The sequence below is a fragment of the Tursiops truncatus genome, chromosome 9, assembly GCF_011762595.2.
Source record: "Tursiops truncatus isolate mTurTru1 chromosome 9, mTurTru1.mat.Y, whole genome shotgun sequence".
Taxonomy (NCBI): domain Eukaryota; kingdom Metazoa; phylum Chordata; class Mammalia; order Artiodactyla; family Delphinidae; genus Tursiops; species Tursiops truncatus.
In genome coordinates, this window is record NC_047042.1 from 41,804,189 (window position 1) to 41,820,086 (window position 15,898).

Here is a 15,898-nt window from a genome sequence, read left to right on the forward strand (position 1 = left end):
CACTACAACTCAATGAGGGTAGGGAGGAGTAGGTATGTCAGAAATGCAGGAGATCTGGGGTAGCTCTTAGTATTCCAGTTCTTGCCAAATTCCTCCTTCAGTTTCTATACTCCTAAACTAGGTTTATATCTAGTTCTGTGACAAAGGGCTCTAGTGTCTTTGGCAGGATACCCACATCATTGACGTTGAGAGCCTGGGGGCAATGAGAGACCAACGTGGTCTCTCTGTCCTCATGGGTCCCACCCATCCCCATAGGTTCTAATGTGTCTTTGCTTCTGTGACTCATGTCCTCCTCCTTTCTTGACTACCTTTCCCACTAACTTCAAGATGCAATAAGAAATGCTCCCACAATTGCATAATGTCAATTCCTTATAATAAATCCCTCATTATACATGCATATGTCCTAGAAGCTCTGTTTCTCTGGTTGAACCCTGATGGATATATCTGCCTATATTTCGAACTCGTTCTAGCTTTTCTGTTCTGACTTCTCCTTCTTGGCCTGGTCCTCATTTTGTTAGTATTCTCTAGACTTTTATCACTGACCCTCTTCTTTCCTTACACTTTCCTTCTTACACATTCTTTGTAGCCAAGCTCATCAATTCCTGTAACTCTCACATACGTGACCTTTCCTTTTATATTGTACCTCTAGACCAAACTTTTCTCTTGAGCTCAAGAGTGGTATTTCTGCCAGCCTTCAGAGAATCTCTGATTGGATATTTTGTAGATATCCTAGACCCAACATTTCCAAAAATGAATTCATGTTCCTAACCTTGGTTAGGACACTATACACCAAGTAACGTAAGCTGTGTATCAGTGCCTATTGTAGCACTTATCATAAAGCTTTGTAATAATTGTACTCCCAGCCCCGCTAGACTACAAGATATTGAAGAAAGACAGGACTGTGTTATTTTTATCCTAAGCACTTAGCATGATGAACAATACATAGTAGGCACTTAATATATGTTTAATGAATGAATATATGAATGACCAAATGACTGGATGAATGGACTCATAGAAAAGATAGAAATTGCAGAGAGATAATAAATGGCAACACAGAAGAATAGAACATAGTTATTTTCAAAAAGCTGTAATTTAAAGATCTACGTGTATGGCATAATTTTCCAAAAATTGTAAATACACAGTTTCCCCAAAATATTATTTAAGAAGTTTTCAGTGAAAAGAGTACAACAATTTTAAATTGCTAGAGTTTCTTTACTTTTTACTATTCATTGAATTTTGTACATAAAATGCTTCAGGTATTTAATTTAAACTGATGACAGTATGTGAGGCTCTGAGATTTATAACAGCGGAAGTAAACTTTCACAGAACAAACTATGTTTTCATTTTTCCTATAGAAATTTTATAATTACAGTTTATACTAAGCAACCACAATACGAGTGGAAGAACATTTTTATTTTTAGATTAAGTATAGCTACAGAATCTTTATTAATAAGTGAAGGTATAATTTGTATTTGTGTTATCAGAAAAACAACTCTGGTTGTCAATTTATCTGCTAGAAAAATAATTAAATGCCTAAATGCAAACAGAGTAAAAAATATAAGATTCTGCTTTCAATTTGCATTAATATAGTCACACTCCATAGCTCACTTATCAAATTTTTCTTCTCTAAGAATAAAGCTATTTCTTTCCTGTCACACATTAATAACATATAATTACTATACCTTCCAGAATTTTCTGGGCTTGAATCTTCAGAGAAACCATGCAAGAGAAATAATTTTTGGGGGGTGCTATTGATATACTGCCTAGATTTTTTAGATTTATTCACTGAACAACTTGCGTTTAATTTGAACAACTGATATTTTGGATTTTTAAATTGTTCACAAAATTAAATCAAACAAAGGAATAAGAAATCTAGAGGGCACATGTCTTCAGAGTGGAATGGTAAAAAAACAGCTCCAATTCATTGATTAAGACAGTATGCCCTGTAGTCGTTTTACCTGTATTTAGATATAAAACTTATGAATCTTCACCGCCTAAAAGATAAAGTTCCAAATAAACTTCTCAAAAATCTGGGTTAACCTTTTCCATTTCATTTTCTATAACTCCTCCTTATGCAACGTAAGCTCCCTCACATTGAACTCATCTCAATTCCTTCTACACATGATGCACTTACACTATGAACTTTTATTTCTTCTGCCTTGTTCAGGCTATATCATCTATATGGAAGCAAATCTCCCTTTTTTTTTTTCTCTAACTTTCTAGATGCTCCATTCTCTATCATTATAACTTGCAAACGGATCACTTATTTTCTGAGTCCTTCTTTCTATTGCACTACTTTGTCAACTGTTGAGAATAGTAACTGATACATGTTCCTAACATACCCTTTGCCTGCCATTTCACTGAGAGCTCTGAGTTCATCAGGGATGTTAACTGCCTTCTAATTAATTGAGAATTATTTCACAAAATGTTCCAGCACTGCATAATAAAGATTGCCATCCTTCTAGCCTGTGGTAATAGTTACCTCATCACACGTTGTTGGGTCCTGAATCCAATGTCATATATTTTAGGATTTTTATCATGATAATACACCACCACACTTTCAGTGCCAAATTCTGTATTAGTCACAGTAGGCTAGGCTATGCTGCAGTAACAAACTACTCTCAAATCTGGTGACTTGCAACAATAAAGGTTTGTTTTTCATTCTCAGTACATGTCCACCGTAGGTCAGCAACATATCTGCTTCAAGTAGTTTTCAGCCTGACACAGAAGGCTCTATCTACAACACTGCTGATCTTGTAGCAGAGAGAAAAGACAGAACACGGCATTTGTTGACTCTTAAAGCTTCTGCCTGTGCATGACACAGGCTACTTTTCACATCTCATTTGCGAATAAAGCAAGTCATCTTATCAAGCCTGACATTAATGAGGCAAGTAAGTGATATCCCCTTCCAGGGAGAGGCAGCAGGTATTTGTACACAATATAATCTACCACACATACCAATCCTACTGCTAAAGCTAAAGTTTGTTTTTACAATATGTATATTCTACTATGGCTTCTTTTTCCAGACTGTCACTTCTAATCTTCCAATCTCTGCTTAAAATATTGCTCACAGACTCCCCTAACTTTAATGTGCAAAATTTAAACTTTTACAATTGGACATTTTGGTTAATCTTTAATGCAACTTAGGGAATTCCCTGGCGGTCCAGTGGTTAGGACACCATGCTTCCACTGCCAGAGGGCCGGGTTCAATCACTGGTCAGGGAACTAAGATCCCCCAAGCCACATGGCCAAAAAAAAAATTTTTTTAACGAAATTTATATTCTCTAACCCTGCTTTGTTAACAATTCCAAAGGCATCACTTGACTACCTATATTATTGTTACTTCTAGAAACTAGGTCAATGACAAAAGAGTAAGCCACAGGATTTTACTTTCTTATTAACAGAAAGCCACTGGATTTTACTTTCTTATTAACAATGGCCCCTTAAACAGTGGCATTCTTGTATGCCTACTTATTTTATTACCAAGTGTTATCATTAAAAATAAAATATTGCAAGGAAAGGTCTTCTGCTTCTAATTTCTTTAATGAAAGCCTACCTATACTTATTGCTATCAGGCTTCTGTGTTCACTTCTAAGTATCTTTTATGATTTTTGTGCTGATATTTTCTTTTAACATAACCATACTCCTTACCATAGTTTATAAGGTCAATGTCAGAGAGACCTTTATAACCTCTCTGATCTCATTTTGTTATGGCTCAGCCACACTGGCCTCCCTTGAGCATTTTATTTATTATTTTTTAAAATCTCAAAACCATTTTTCTTGACAGTTGGAATATTCCTCCCTCAGATCTTCAGCAGTTTACCTCCTTCTTTTCATTTAGGTTTCAGCTCAAATATTACCTTCTCAGAGGAAACTTCCATGTCTACTCTCACTAAAGTAAACTTCTTTCCTCCACTCCCCCATGTCCTTCTCTCTCATTATTGTATTTTATTGGTTTGTTACTCTCTAAAATTATCTGAATTGTTTGTTTATGGTTTGTCTTCCTAACCAGCATGTAAACTCCATTCGGGAGGAACAATTTTTTCGTTCACTGCTATCTCCCTAGTTAGAACAGTGCCAGATGCAGAGTAGGTACTTAATAAAGATTTACTGAATGAATGAAAAAGACACCAGTCTTCAAAAGCTTCATGACATGTCATCTTAATAATCACCACTTATTATTTTTTTCCTACCTCGCTAGCCATATCTCCCTCTCCTAAGCATTGCATATTGGCATTCCCCAGCTCCACGTCCTTTGTCTCTCTTGTCACTCAACCTTCTCTCCCTAAACAATCTCATTCAGTCACATGACTTCATTTCCTATTAATAAAATGAGTCCTAGGGAATTCCCTGGTGGTCCAGTGGTTAGGACTCCACACTCTCACTGCTGAGGGCCCGGGTTCAATCCCTGGTTGGCGAACTAAGATCTCACAAGACGCGTGGTGGGCTTAAATAAATAAATAAATAGAGTCCTAAATGTATTCTTCTAGTTTATATGTCTCTTCTGCCCTACAGAAGTCCACTTGGGTTTTACATAAATACATATCCATCATTCTCTATTGTTCCTTATCTCAATAATAGGCATCAAAATCCACACAGCCAGAACTGAACCTCTGAAACTATCCTGGACTCCCCCATCTTCCCACTCCCCTATGTCTGACCAATCACCAAGTCTTGGTGCTACATCCTAAATATCTCTGGAATCTTTTCGTCATCATCACATCCCCTATACTAGTCCAAGCTACCATTATCTCACAGGGACTATTGTAATGGCCCCTTAACCAGTCCCTCCCCTTTCATGTTTATGTCCTCGAATTCATTCTTCATAGACCAGGCAATCATTTAAAACCACAGCATCTTGCTTTTGCTTAACTCCCTAATGCTCTCAGCATAAAACCCATGCTGTGTAAATGACCATTGGTCCAGCAGATCTGATTCCCACCTTGCTTTCCAAGTTCCAACCATACGTATAGACCTCCTTCCGCTTCTCAAAAAAGTCTCTTTAGTTTCAGACCGTCACTCCTATTACCTCTCTTCTGTATATCTACATCCTTCCTTTCACTCGGTTAATGTCTACTCCTTCAGGTCTAACATTACTTTTTCAGAGGTGACTTTTCCTATTCTTTCCAGGCCCAATTACTTGTGTGATCATTTGATTGATGCTTTAAGTTACCTATGGGGTTGGAGGGGGTTCAGAGTGTCCACTAAAGCCCGTCTCAGGGAAGACTTCCGGGTTAAAAAACAAAAACAAACAGATAAATGACAATTGTATTGGGGTACAGGAAAAGATTATGTGTAGCGACACGACCAATAAAAACATATTTTTAGAATTCAATTTCAGGCCCGGGGAGAGAATAGTGGCAATGTCGCAAAGGTCTTTTCAGCGTTGAACACTTAAGCGAGGCTCAGGAACTGTTTACAGATCACAGTGACAGGACAACTGCCATCTTTAAGTCATTTACTAGTTTCTAATTTCTGCCCGTAAACGACAGTCAAGGACAGGAAGCAGCTGCAGTATTTTTAAACCGCAGTGGCTGACCTCGGCGGCTAGAGACTCGACCTGCCCTCCAGACGCCCGGCGCTCAGCAGCCAAAGGCGCCTCGCAGCTCCCTCAGCGGCGGTTACAGCAGCCGGCGCCCGAGCCGCACGCGCGTCCCCAGCGTCTCGGCGCGCCGACCTGGCTCCCTGGAGGCTAGTAAAAGGACCCGGCTCGCAGAGCACGAGGCCCGTGCGTCCGCCTGTCCGCCCCCTCTTTAAACACGGGGCCTACCGAGCAAGTGCCTGTGTAGTCAATCGGAGGATTCTACTTTTGACGCAAAAAATTACCCATCAGAAGTATGAGTAGCATAGGAATGAGAATGTTTCACTTTGCAGTTGAACGCTGTTGGTTTGGACAGGTTAGGCGGGCGCGAGAGCTGCTGGATCAAAGCAGGCACTGTTTAGGACAGCTTTATCCGGGCCCTCCTGTCGCAAGCCGTCCTCCGAGGCAGGGGTCCTTCAGATAGGAGGTGCTGGTTGACTTTGGACGTCCGCCCTTCCTCGGCGCGAAGGCTGTTCAGTCCCGGGCTTTGCAAGTTTGTCGTTCTCTCCGTCTGGACTCGAGGCTTCTGCCGCAGCCATGATCCGCCAGATCATCGGTCAGGCCAAGAAGCATCCTAGCGTAAGTTCTTAAACCCTTTCCCAGTGTTTTCACTTGTGCATCCTGTGTCGGGTTGCGGCTGCCTCCCCTGAGCTTTCTCCTTCGCAGCCTTTTACCGTTCCTCTGTCTGGACCCTGTCTCACTTTGTCATATTCTGCTGGTTGCCCCAAGACCTTGAGCTCTGACCTTCCAGGCCTTGCATTGCGGGGTTTGGCCTGGCACACGGAAGGTGAGGGACGCTCTCGAGGAAAATAAAATGTTGGAACAGTGTGGTGGGCGCGCGTCCTCTTGCAGGTTGGTCGGACCAAGAGGGATAGTTGTGCGCTGTGTGGGTTAAAGACCAGGAAAGGTCAGGCACCGTATTTGTTGTGCTGTTTAGAGTCTCGTATTCACTGCATTGCACCATGAGGCTTTGAGGCAAATATGAAGGTCCCTGATCTTGGAATGCTCAGTTTGTCTGGACGTCTTGATATTTGGGAGGATTTTTGTAGTGTGGAGTTTAATCGCAGTTGAGTTCTTTTGAATCTCACATTTTTCCCTGCATATAAACGTGCTGTGGCCCTAAAAATCAATTACGCAGTATTTAATTTTTATCTTAAACCCAGTTGCCTAACGACGCATTAAGCGTTGGTAGCAGTACGTTTTCAGAGATTATGCGTAAAACCGGTATTTATAATAGGTGTGTTTTTGTTTGCTCATTCAGACTCTTTATTTAACAGAATTTTTATTTTTCGTAACGTCTGTATCGAAGCAAGCTTAAGTCATTTGCCAAGAGCTTGTTTTGCAAGCCTTGAGTTGGGAAATTTAATGGGAGTGATGTATAAATATTAAGTGAAGAAGGCGATATATTTTCTGGGAAAATTTAAAATTTGAATGTAACTTTTTCTACATTTAAACCAGAATTATCTTTACATCCTTTGGAAATTACATTTCTTTCTTTTGAATGTAGTTATAAGAAATCTTATCTCAATATGAGGTCTATATTTTTTCAAATTTTAAGACAAGATTAAAAAGACGTTTGAAGAGAAGGTAAAATTGTAGAGATAGAAAGAATGCAGATTAGTGGTTGCCTGAGGCTGGGGGGGGATGGGGAGTGACTGCAGTGGCCGTGAGAGATTCTTGGGGTGATGAGAATGTTCTAAAATTGTATCGTGCGATGGTTGTACAACTTTATAAATTTAGTACAAATCGTTGGTGGTTTCATACTTGAAATTAATGAATTTTATGGCATGTAAATTAAATCTCCATAAAGCTGTTAAAGTTTTTAAAAAAATAAAAAGGTGGCTTGAGACTTGGAAATCAATGTGTAGAAACTACTGTAGTCTTTCTGTTTATTTTTATCAGTATGTAGGTATTTGAAGATGATTCTTGATTCTTGTCTATTTTGTTTTTGGTTCCAGTTGATCCCCCTCTTCCTATTTATTGGAGCGGGAGGTACTGGAGCAGCACTGTATGTTTTGCGCCTGGCGTTGTTCAATCCAGATGTCAGGTAAGTGCTTGAAAATGTTTGGAATTTTGGTGGTTTATCAAACTGATTCAGGAGCCACAGCCTTTTTAGGGAGGCAGCATCAAGTAGTAGAAAGAACCTGAAATTTGTTGTCATACAGTAAGTTCAGATCCCGGTTCTACTGTTGTCATTTACTTTTCCTGGTTCATGAAATTATCTAAATTTCTCTGAGTCTCATTTTCTCATTGGTTGATTAGAACTGCTTATACCTATTTTGTAACGTGAGGATCGAGATAATAATAACTTTTTATAAAACAGTCAGGGTTGCTGGTATGTTTAAGTGTTTTTTGCCTGTGTTCCACAATAGGGAATGCTTCTTTCTGAAGTTGTAAAAGAACAGGCATGGAAAAGGTTGTTTCATTGTTTTTCTATGCAGTTTTCTATATATCACTTCATTGATGAAATAGAAAACACTAGTAAAAGCCAAGTGTAAAGTTTTTTTTGTGACAGGGATAGGGACAAGGACAACTGCCCCAAGAGGCTCTGTGTTGTACCTTTTTCTGATTGATTATGTGAGATTGCTTATTATGAATCCTCTCAACTCCATAATGAAAATAACACCGTCCTTCACCTGATAGGAGGTGGGATTGATATATTTGAAATGTTAGCTTCTTGAGTACAAGACTGTTTTAAATAGTGTTTTATTACTCTAACAGTTATAATGTTTTATTTCTTTTAGTTGGGACAAAAAGAATAACCCAGAACCCTGGAACAAACTGGGTCCCAATGATCAGTACAAGGTAAGCTACAAAATTGCTTCAAAATTGCTGGAAATTGTATTTTAATAAACTTTGTCATGGGGTAGGTTCTTTTTGAAATTGGATCTGCAAGTAAGATTCTGTTACAATGAACTTAGAAGAATTGCTAGATTGTTCTGTGAAATTAGAATGGCATATTTTTCTAATAAATATTTTTTCTAAGGATTTTATTCACAGGCTTTAGACTCTGTATGTGAAATGAAGATAATGTCTTAATTGTACTGATTCGACTAAGAAAAAAAAGAGTATAGTTCTTGTTTAATATTTTCTTTGTTCTTGGGTAGTGTAGTGCAGTGGTTCTCAAACCTCAGTATACATAGGCATCTTCTTCTTCAGCTCCATCCCCAGAGATTCTGATTCAGTTGATCTGTTGCGGAGGCTGAGAATTTGCATTTCTAATAAGGTTTCAGATGATGTTGATGCTGTTGGTCCATGGACCACACTTTGAGTAGCACTAATCTAGTGGCTAGTTTGGTTGGCTGTTCTTTCTTCTTGGTATGGTTGACATATTTCAGCTGAGAATTAGTAGGAAGAAATGAAAATCAGTTGAAACTTATATTTTACCATAAACCTTCTAGATAAACTTTTTAACATCTTTCTGGAAAACTGGTTTGTGAAACTACTCTTCCAAAGAATAACTTCATGGACTGAGGCCACTTACTTTTTTTAATTTGTTTTATTGATACATGATTGACCTGCAACGTTGTATAAGCTCGAGGTGTACAACTTGTTGTTTGATGCATTTATGTATTACACTGTGATTACTACAGTAGTGTTAGCTAACACCTTTATCATGTTACATAATTATCACTTTTTTGTGTTGAGAACAATTAAGAGATAGTTCCTTAGCAACTTTGAAGTTTATAATAAAGTATTGTTGACTATAATCACTATATTGTGTATTAAATCTCCAGAACTTGTTGATCTAATAGTGGTAAGTTTGTACCTTTACATCTCCCTAATTTCCCCGCCGCCCCCCCATCCCTTGGTAGCTGCCATTCTGCTTTCTGTTTTTACAAGTTCAGGTTTTTTAGATTCCATTTAAGTGATATCATACAGTATTTGTCTTTCTCTGTCTCACTTATCTCACTTAGCATCATGCCCTTAAGGTCCATCCATGTAGTTAAAAATCTGAGACCGTTGATTCCCCAAACACAGCTTTACTTACCTGTAAAATTTTTGGATACAAAGAAACAATCCTTGCAATGTCAAAAAGGGTGGGGGACAGCTTTATTAGGGTGTGATTCTCATACCATACAATTTACCCATTTACAGTATATAACTTGCCATGAATTTTCCATTATACCAGGCTGCTTCATCAAAAAATAGCAGTTTCTTTGAGCACTCTCAAGAAGAGGTGTCTTGACCGAGGAGTGTTCAGGGCCCCTTAGCAGATATACCTCCTTGATGGAGATGGATGCTGTCATTACTGATGACAACAACTTTTAAGACAACTGTCACCTTTTACAGATTCCAAGCTTTCCACTCAACCTTCTGATTATAATTTGGCTTCCAAGTCTCTAAACTGATCTTGCTACAAGAAACAAACAAAAATGCACTGGTGAAGCTGAAGTGAACCATCTAATCTGTGTCACATTTTGACTCAAAAAATGATACACTGGCATCCTGTTTTTTCTCTCCTATAAATTTTAGTCCATTCTGGAGAAAATGATTCCACATCCAATAAACTTTAAAAAAGAAAAGAAAACAAAACAGGCCTTTAGTCCTTCCACCAAAGAGCATATTGGAGTCTCTGCGTATGTAGTTTAGAAAGCTTCTCAGGTGATTATGATAATGAAGCTAATTATTATCATGTTCTGGAACATGAAAATACCTGCCAATATGAGGCCATGTGAGCTGGAAATGGAACGTTGCAGCAACAAAAAACTAATGTGTGCAGCATAGACTGGGCTGTGAATAGCTAAGATACTGGTATTAGAGCCTGGAAAAATGAATCGTGTAATGGCAAAATATTTGATAAGGTGTCACCTGCTGTTACTTGGAAAGACCATTTGCCTAAAGAGTTTGTTATAGAAAAGATTTTTGGAAAACAGGATGTTTGTGGACTGTTGCTGGCTCTACTTGCCAAGAGATGAGTTTAGAAGAATTGGGACATTTGCAAGCAGAAATAAAAGGGAACCAGGTCCAGAAGCTTGTGAGCCTGGAGTGGATGATGCCTACTACTGCTTCTAGACTAGAAGACTAGTAGACTAGATTATTCTTTCTCTATCATTCACTTCCCCTCACCTAAGATAATTTTTTTTCTGGCCCATTAACATCAGATTTGGCCATGTGACTTGCTCTGGCAAATCAAGTGAGGGGAAGTGCTATCTGCCACTTCTGAGCCAGTGTGTAGTTCCCCCATTGTTCTTTTCCATCTGTCATGAGACCAAATTGACAGTTAAGGGCTACTCATTCAGCCCAGGATTAGAATGAAGAGAACACAGGGCAGTCAGCTTATAAATGGCATATAATGTGAATGAAAAATAGACCTTTCTTATAAGCCGCTAAGATTTGGTGGTTATTTTTTGCTACTTCACAATCTAGGAGAAGCTAACTAATACAAACAAGAGAGGTGACTAAAATAGGATTTAAGGATTAAAGGCCTAGCAACACATCATCTGAATAAAATGCCCCAAAGCCAAGATCAGAATATGTTGTGCCTTCCCAGCTGTTGTTACAAAAAACTTAAAGGTAGCCACCATTAAATTGAGAAAAGGAATGTGGACATGGAAGCTGAAAAATAAATCAGATTTGAAAATTACTTCAACGGAGTATTTTGATACTGGCACATGGAACCGAATAAAAGCAAATACATCAGAAACCTGCTTAGTGTTGAGAAAATTAGCAAAGGTCCTGTGACCTTTCCACTCTGCTTGGGTGTAGGGGCTTGATCCTGCTTCTGGCAAGTCATATAACTTGATCTTCAGTGTCTTCTTTTATAAAGTAAGAATGAGTAAGGTTGTGATAATTAAGATAAACATAAAGCATTCTGCCTACAGTGCCTGGGATCTATTAGAAGAGCCCAACAAATATTTATTTCTTAAAATATAACCTGCAGTTCCTTTTATAAATATTCCCTTTAATATTTTGTTAATATGTAAGAGATGATACAGTTAGTTTCTTTTTAAGTCTCATTGTCTAGTTCAGTTGCTTCATAGGAGAACACTGTCAGAACAAAAAATACTGCTTTATGACTGATTCATACTTTTATGTTTATAAACTTGATAAAAGTCTGTGTACGTATCTCAAGGATAAGCTTCACAACCTGGGAATTTTTCTTTTTTTTAAAGTCAAATAAAATAAGAATTTTTCAATTAGAGATAAAGAAGTTAGGGTATGTTTGGAGAAATAAAGAAAAGGGTTTGAAGAAATAATGGACACAGATTTATGAGCTTCTTCCTTAAAAACTGAAGAAAATGATGATAATTCTGCAGTTTTGGTTCTTTTGGAGTTAAATAATGTAGTCTCCAAGTAACTACAGCACAATTCAGTCTTCCCTGGCACAAGAATGAGTAAACTCAAGATTATAGCTTATGTATAAATCTTAGCTTATGTATAAATCCTAATGTTTCCTCAGTAGGAATTCTAGAGCAGTATCAAGTATAAATCATTTTTTTTAAAGTTGTTGAGAGTTAGAGGCAGTTATTTTAAGTAATGATGGTAAGATATATTTCTAAAATTAATTTAAGTTGAATATAAGGAAATTTATGGAAATTACAAAGTTTGCAAAATACAGTATTATTTAAAAGCAGAAATACTGTACTGTTTAAAAGCTTTTGTACCAAAGGTGGTCAGGTGTAAATTTGATTTTGATGCATTCTGGGTTAGGAAATTAAGGAAATGTCTAAGTGAGAGAGAGAAAATGGACAGAAAAGCCATCAAAGCAGGCCAATTTGTATCTAAAAATTATGGATACACACACACAACAAAGTATTACTTTATATTACTAGCCAATCTTTATTGCTATAAATCTTTCCCATCTAAATTTATAGCCCTTTCCTAACCAAATAGGGATGATAACTGGTATTTCTCTATTCTGTTGGAGAGTGACCTGTGTACGTAGTGGAGATGGAAGTAAAAACATAAGAATTGGAAGTATATATCAGAAGAAATTCATAGTTATTCACCTTGAAATAGAAGAATTTTTTTATAGGTTCTACCAGATTATACTACTACTGCTCTTCTGAGGAAGATTGAATATTTTTACCTTACCAAAACCATTATTAAAGAACTGGAATTTTAATGTCTTTGTTTGAATGACTTTAATATTGTTAAATATTCCTAATACAAAATTAATGTCTGTAATTGTTACTATAGAAAGCTGAATAAAAATAATCTTAAACTTCTATACCATCTTTGTGTATTTGATTGATTATCTAAAATATCTTTTTTCTTTTCCAAGTTCTACTCAGTGAATGTAGATTACAGCAAACTGAAGAAAGAAGGTCCAGACTTCTAAATGAAATGTTTCACTATAAAGCTGCTTAGAATGAAGGTCTTCCAGAAGCCATCCGCACAATTTTCCACTTAACCAGGAAATATTTCCCCTCTAAACGCACAAAATCCTGTTGGTGTATTGTGATGGGGTTTACACTGATTAATAAATAGTTTGAAACTTGATGTGTGTCACTATTTAATGCTGAAACTCTACTCTGAATTTTATAACTTAGGGTATAGGAAATAAACTATTAGAATTTAAGGAGTTTCTTGAATTTCTGTGTATTCGTGTAATTTGAAAATAAGACTTTAAGCTGCTCTAATAAAACACTTTTATTTTGTGTGTAGGCCATTGGTAACACTAGGGCATATTTAAGAACTAGAACTGGAAATGAAATGTAGACTGGCAAGATTATTCAAGCCTCTTTGGCATGGGCAAAATGAAAACCTCTAGATTTCTGTTACTGGCTGATGTCGAAGTATGTGCAGTTGCTAATGCTGGTTTTTACCATGGCATTCTCTTTGCTGAAGATTTTTAAGGTTGTTAGTCGCTGTGGTCTGGCTGGGGATTGTAGTTGGATCTGAGTCCATCACTACTAACCATGGAACTAGTGGCCAAGAAGAGCTCTTGAGAACTTCTGCTGAGCCTTGGCAGGTTTTTAAAGGCTAGAAAGTATGTTAGTAGCAATTTTGAGTGAGAGTTAACTTTTTAAGAATGGGCTGTGGAATTGGAATTTGGTAAGAGAAAATGTTTGGGTGTATATTGATGTTACCTGTTACATAGCTCTGACCTTTTAGCTGGATCTCAAATGATCAGATGAGCAGAACATTTCAATGGTTCAGTGGTGGCTAATCAAGAATTAACCATGTCATATATCAAGTTTCCACATAGGTATATGTAAATCATGACATTATAGAAACTTGAGGAATTTAGTGAGACAATTTTGGATTTTAATATGTAGGTATAATAAATCTTTGTGTTTACAAAGTAATAGCACATTTTACATGTCAGGAACTGAATTAAATGTTATATGGATTATATCAGATACTTAAATTTTTTTCAAAAACAGTAAGGAAACCAAGACTTGGATTAAATTATTCCAGTTCATTCTCTTAGTCAGATGTGGATATAGTCGTCCCTTGGTATATGGGGGATTTGTTCCAGGCCACCCACCCCCCTCCTACCCCCACAGCCACCAAAATCCACAGATGGCTCAAGTTCCTTATATAAAGTGGCATAGTGCAGTCAGCCGTCTGTATCCATGAATGCAGAACCCATGGATGTGGAGGGCCAACTGTATTTGAACCCAGGTAGTCTTGAAATGAATGTAGAGTGCATTTCAGTTACTTGACTGTCCATACTTTTAAGCTCCTGTGTCTTGGGTAATTTCAATCTCCAGAGCAGAGTTTCTCAGCCTCGCCACTGCTGACTTTCTGAGTCAGACCATTTGCTGTAGTGGCCTGTCCTGTGCATTTTTATTTTAGCGTAGTTAGCAGCATCCTTGTCCTCTGCCATTATATGCCAGTGGCACTCTTCCCCTCTCCAGGTTGTGAAAACCAAAAATGCATGTAGACATTGCCAGATGTTTCCTAGTGGGCAAAATTGTCTCATTTCCACCCATGTTGGGAACCACTGGATGCTTTGGCACAGATCACCTCAAAGTTTAAAAGTGTAAAAAACTACACATTAGTTACAAATAGCTAAGTAATTGAAAGACAAACATTTTATTAAGCAGTTTTGAATAAATGCATTAAGAAATTAGTAATAGCATTTTCTAATATTGAAGACAATTGTATGGATCTTTTAAGATTCTTAAACTTTAAGTAAACTCTTTGTGTTCAGTATTCCTGGACTTTCCCACATAAAACAATGTAAAATTTGGCATGAGATATGTCTTGAAGAAACTATTACATCCAATTACTGCTATTCAGGAAGCTGCAATGGCAGTGGAAGTTGACTGTCACTTAGGACTGCAACAAATACCAATGCTGCCAGGAAAGATAACGTGCTCTTTTTTTTTTTTCCTTAAATGAATTTGTTTAAAATTATGCTTTTACTGTGCTGCTTATTTAAATATACAGCGGACTGCTTTTTCAGTTCCTCAGCTTAATGAGGTCACTAGGCAGAGCTACATTTAAATACAGATCTTGCCTTGGGTAACATTTATGTATATTTGAAAAATTGCATTTTTGGGAATTGACAAATGCTTCCCAGTAGGTACGTGAAACAAGAGCCAAGCAAAAATTATACTGACTTTTGCTGCTTTCAAGTTTATTAGCCCACCCTGATCAGGTTTTACCCTTTCTACCCAACTAAAAATGCTTCTGTTTAGGACATCAATGACCTCTATGTTTCTAAATTCAAAAGGTAATTATCATTGCTCACTTTGACCTAATAGTAACAGTTGACCCAGCTCCTTGAAATATTTTCTTCCTTCACTCTCTAGAACAGCATGCCGTCTGTGTTTTCTTTTTTACGTCCTTGGCTTTTCTACTCAGTCTCTTGGTGATACACCTTCACTTAGTGTTGGAGTGCCCCAAAGGAAAAACACTTTGGACCTTTTCACTATTTGAACTCTTTATCCAGTCTCATGTCTTCAAATACTATGCTTTGGCTGTCCAAAGTAATTTTTCAGATTAACATGTCCAACTTGAACTTGTGAACTTCTCAGTTCCCATATCCACAATCTTCATTCCTGCTGTTTTCAATTATGTCAGTTTATAGGCACACCATCCTTCCAGTAGTTCAGGCCGAAATCCTCGGAGTCTTCATTAACACCCCATATCCATATATTGATTACGTTTGCTCTACCTTAAGAATAATGCCCAGAATCTCACTATTTTCAACACACAATTCCTCTCCTGTCACCTTGGTCCTAAGCCATTGTCATCTAACTTGGAATATTAAAATAACCTCTCAGCTGGTCTCCCTGTCTACAGTCTGTTCTCAGCACAGCAGTCAGACTGATCTTTAATACAAAACTCAAAGTGATCTTTATTCCTTTGTTTAAAACCCCCAACATTTCCCTATTTTACTCAAAAAAAAAGCTAGAT

The 15,898-nt window shown here is 37.5% G+C and overlaps 1 protein-coding gene across 2 annotated transcripts in view; it reads left to right on the plus strand.

The window, feature by feature from the left end:
- The window catches only part of NDUFA4 (NDUFA4 mitochondrial complex associated), a 32,324-nt gene extending 19,218 nt beyond the window's left edge, over positions 1–13,106 (plus strand). Inside the window, exons 2-5 of one of the 2 annotated variants that reach the window (XM_073809679.1) lie at positions 5,898–6,160; positions 6,248–6,368; positions 7,540–7,628; positions 8,326–8,385. In XM_073809679.1, coding sequence (XP_073665780.1) covers positions 6,119–6,160; positions 6,248–6,368; positions 7,540–7,628; positions 8,326–8,343 — 270 coding nt within the window. In that variant the 5' untranslated portion in view covers positions 5,898–6,118 and the 3' untranslated portion in view covers positions 8,344–8,385. Of the gene's footprint in view, positions 1–5,897; positions 6,161–6,247; positions 6,369–7,539; positions 7,629–8,325; positions 8,387–12,809 lie in introns of those variants that run through there. The other variant, XM_004328951.3, reaches the window with a different exon arrangement.
- The last annotated feature ends 2,792 nt before the right edge of the window (positions 13,107–15,898 follow it).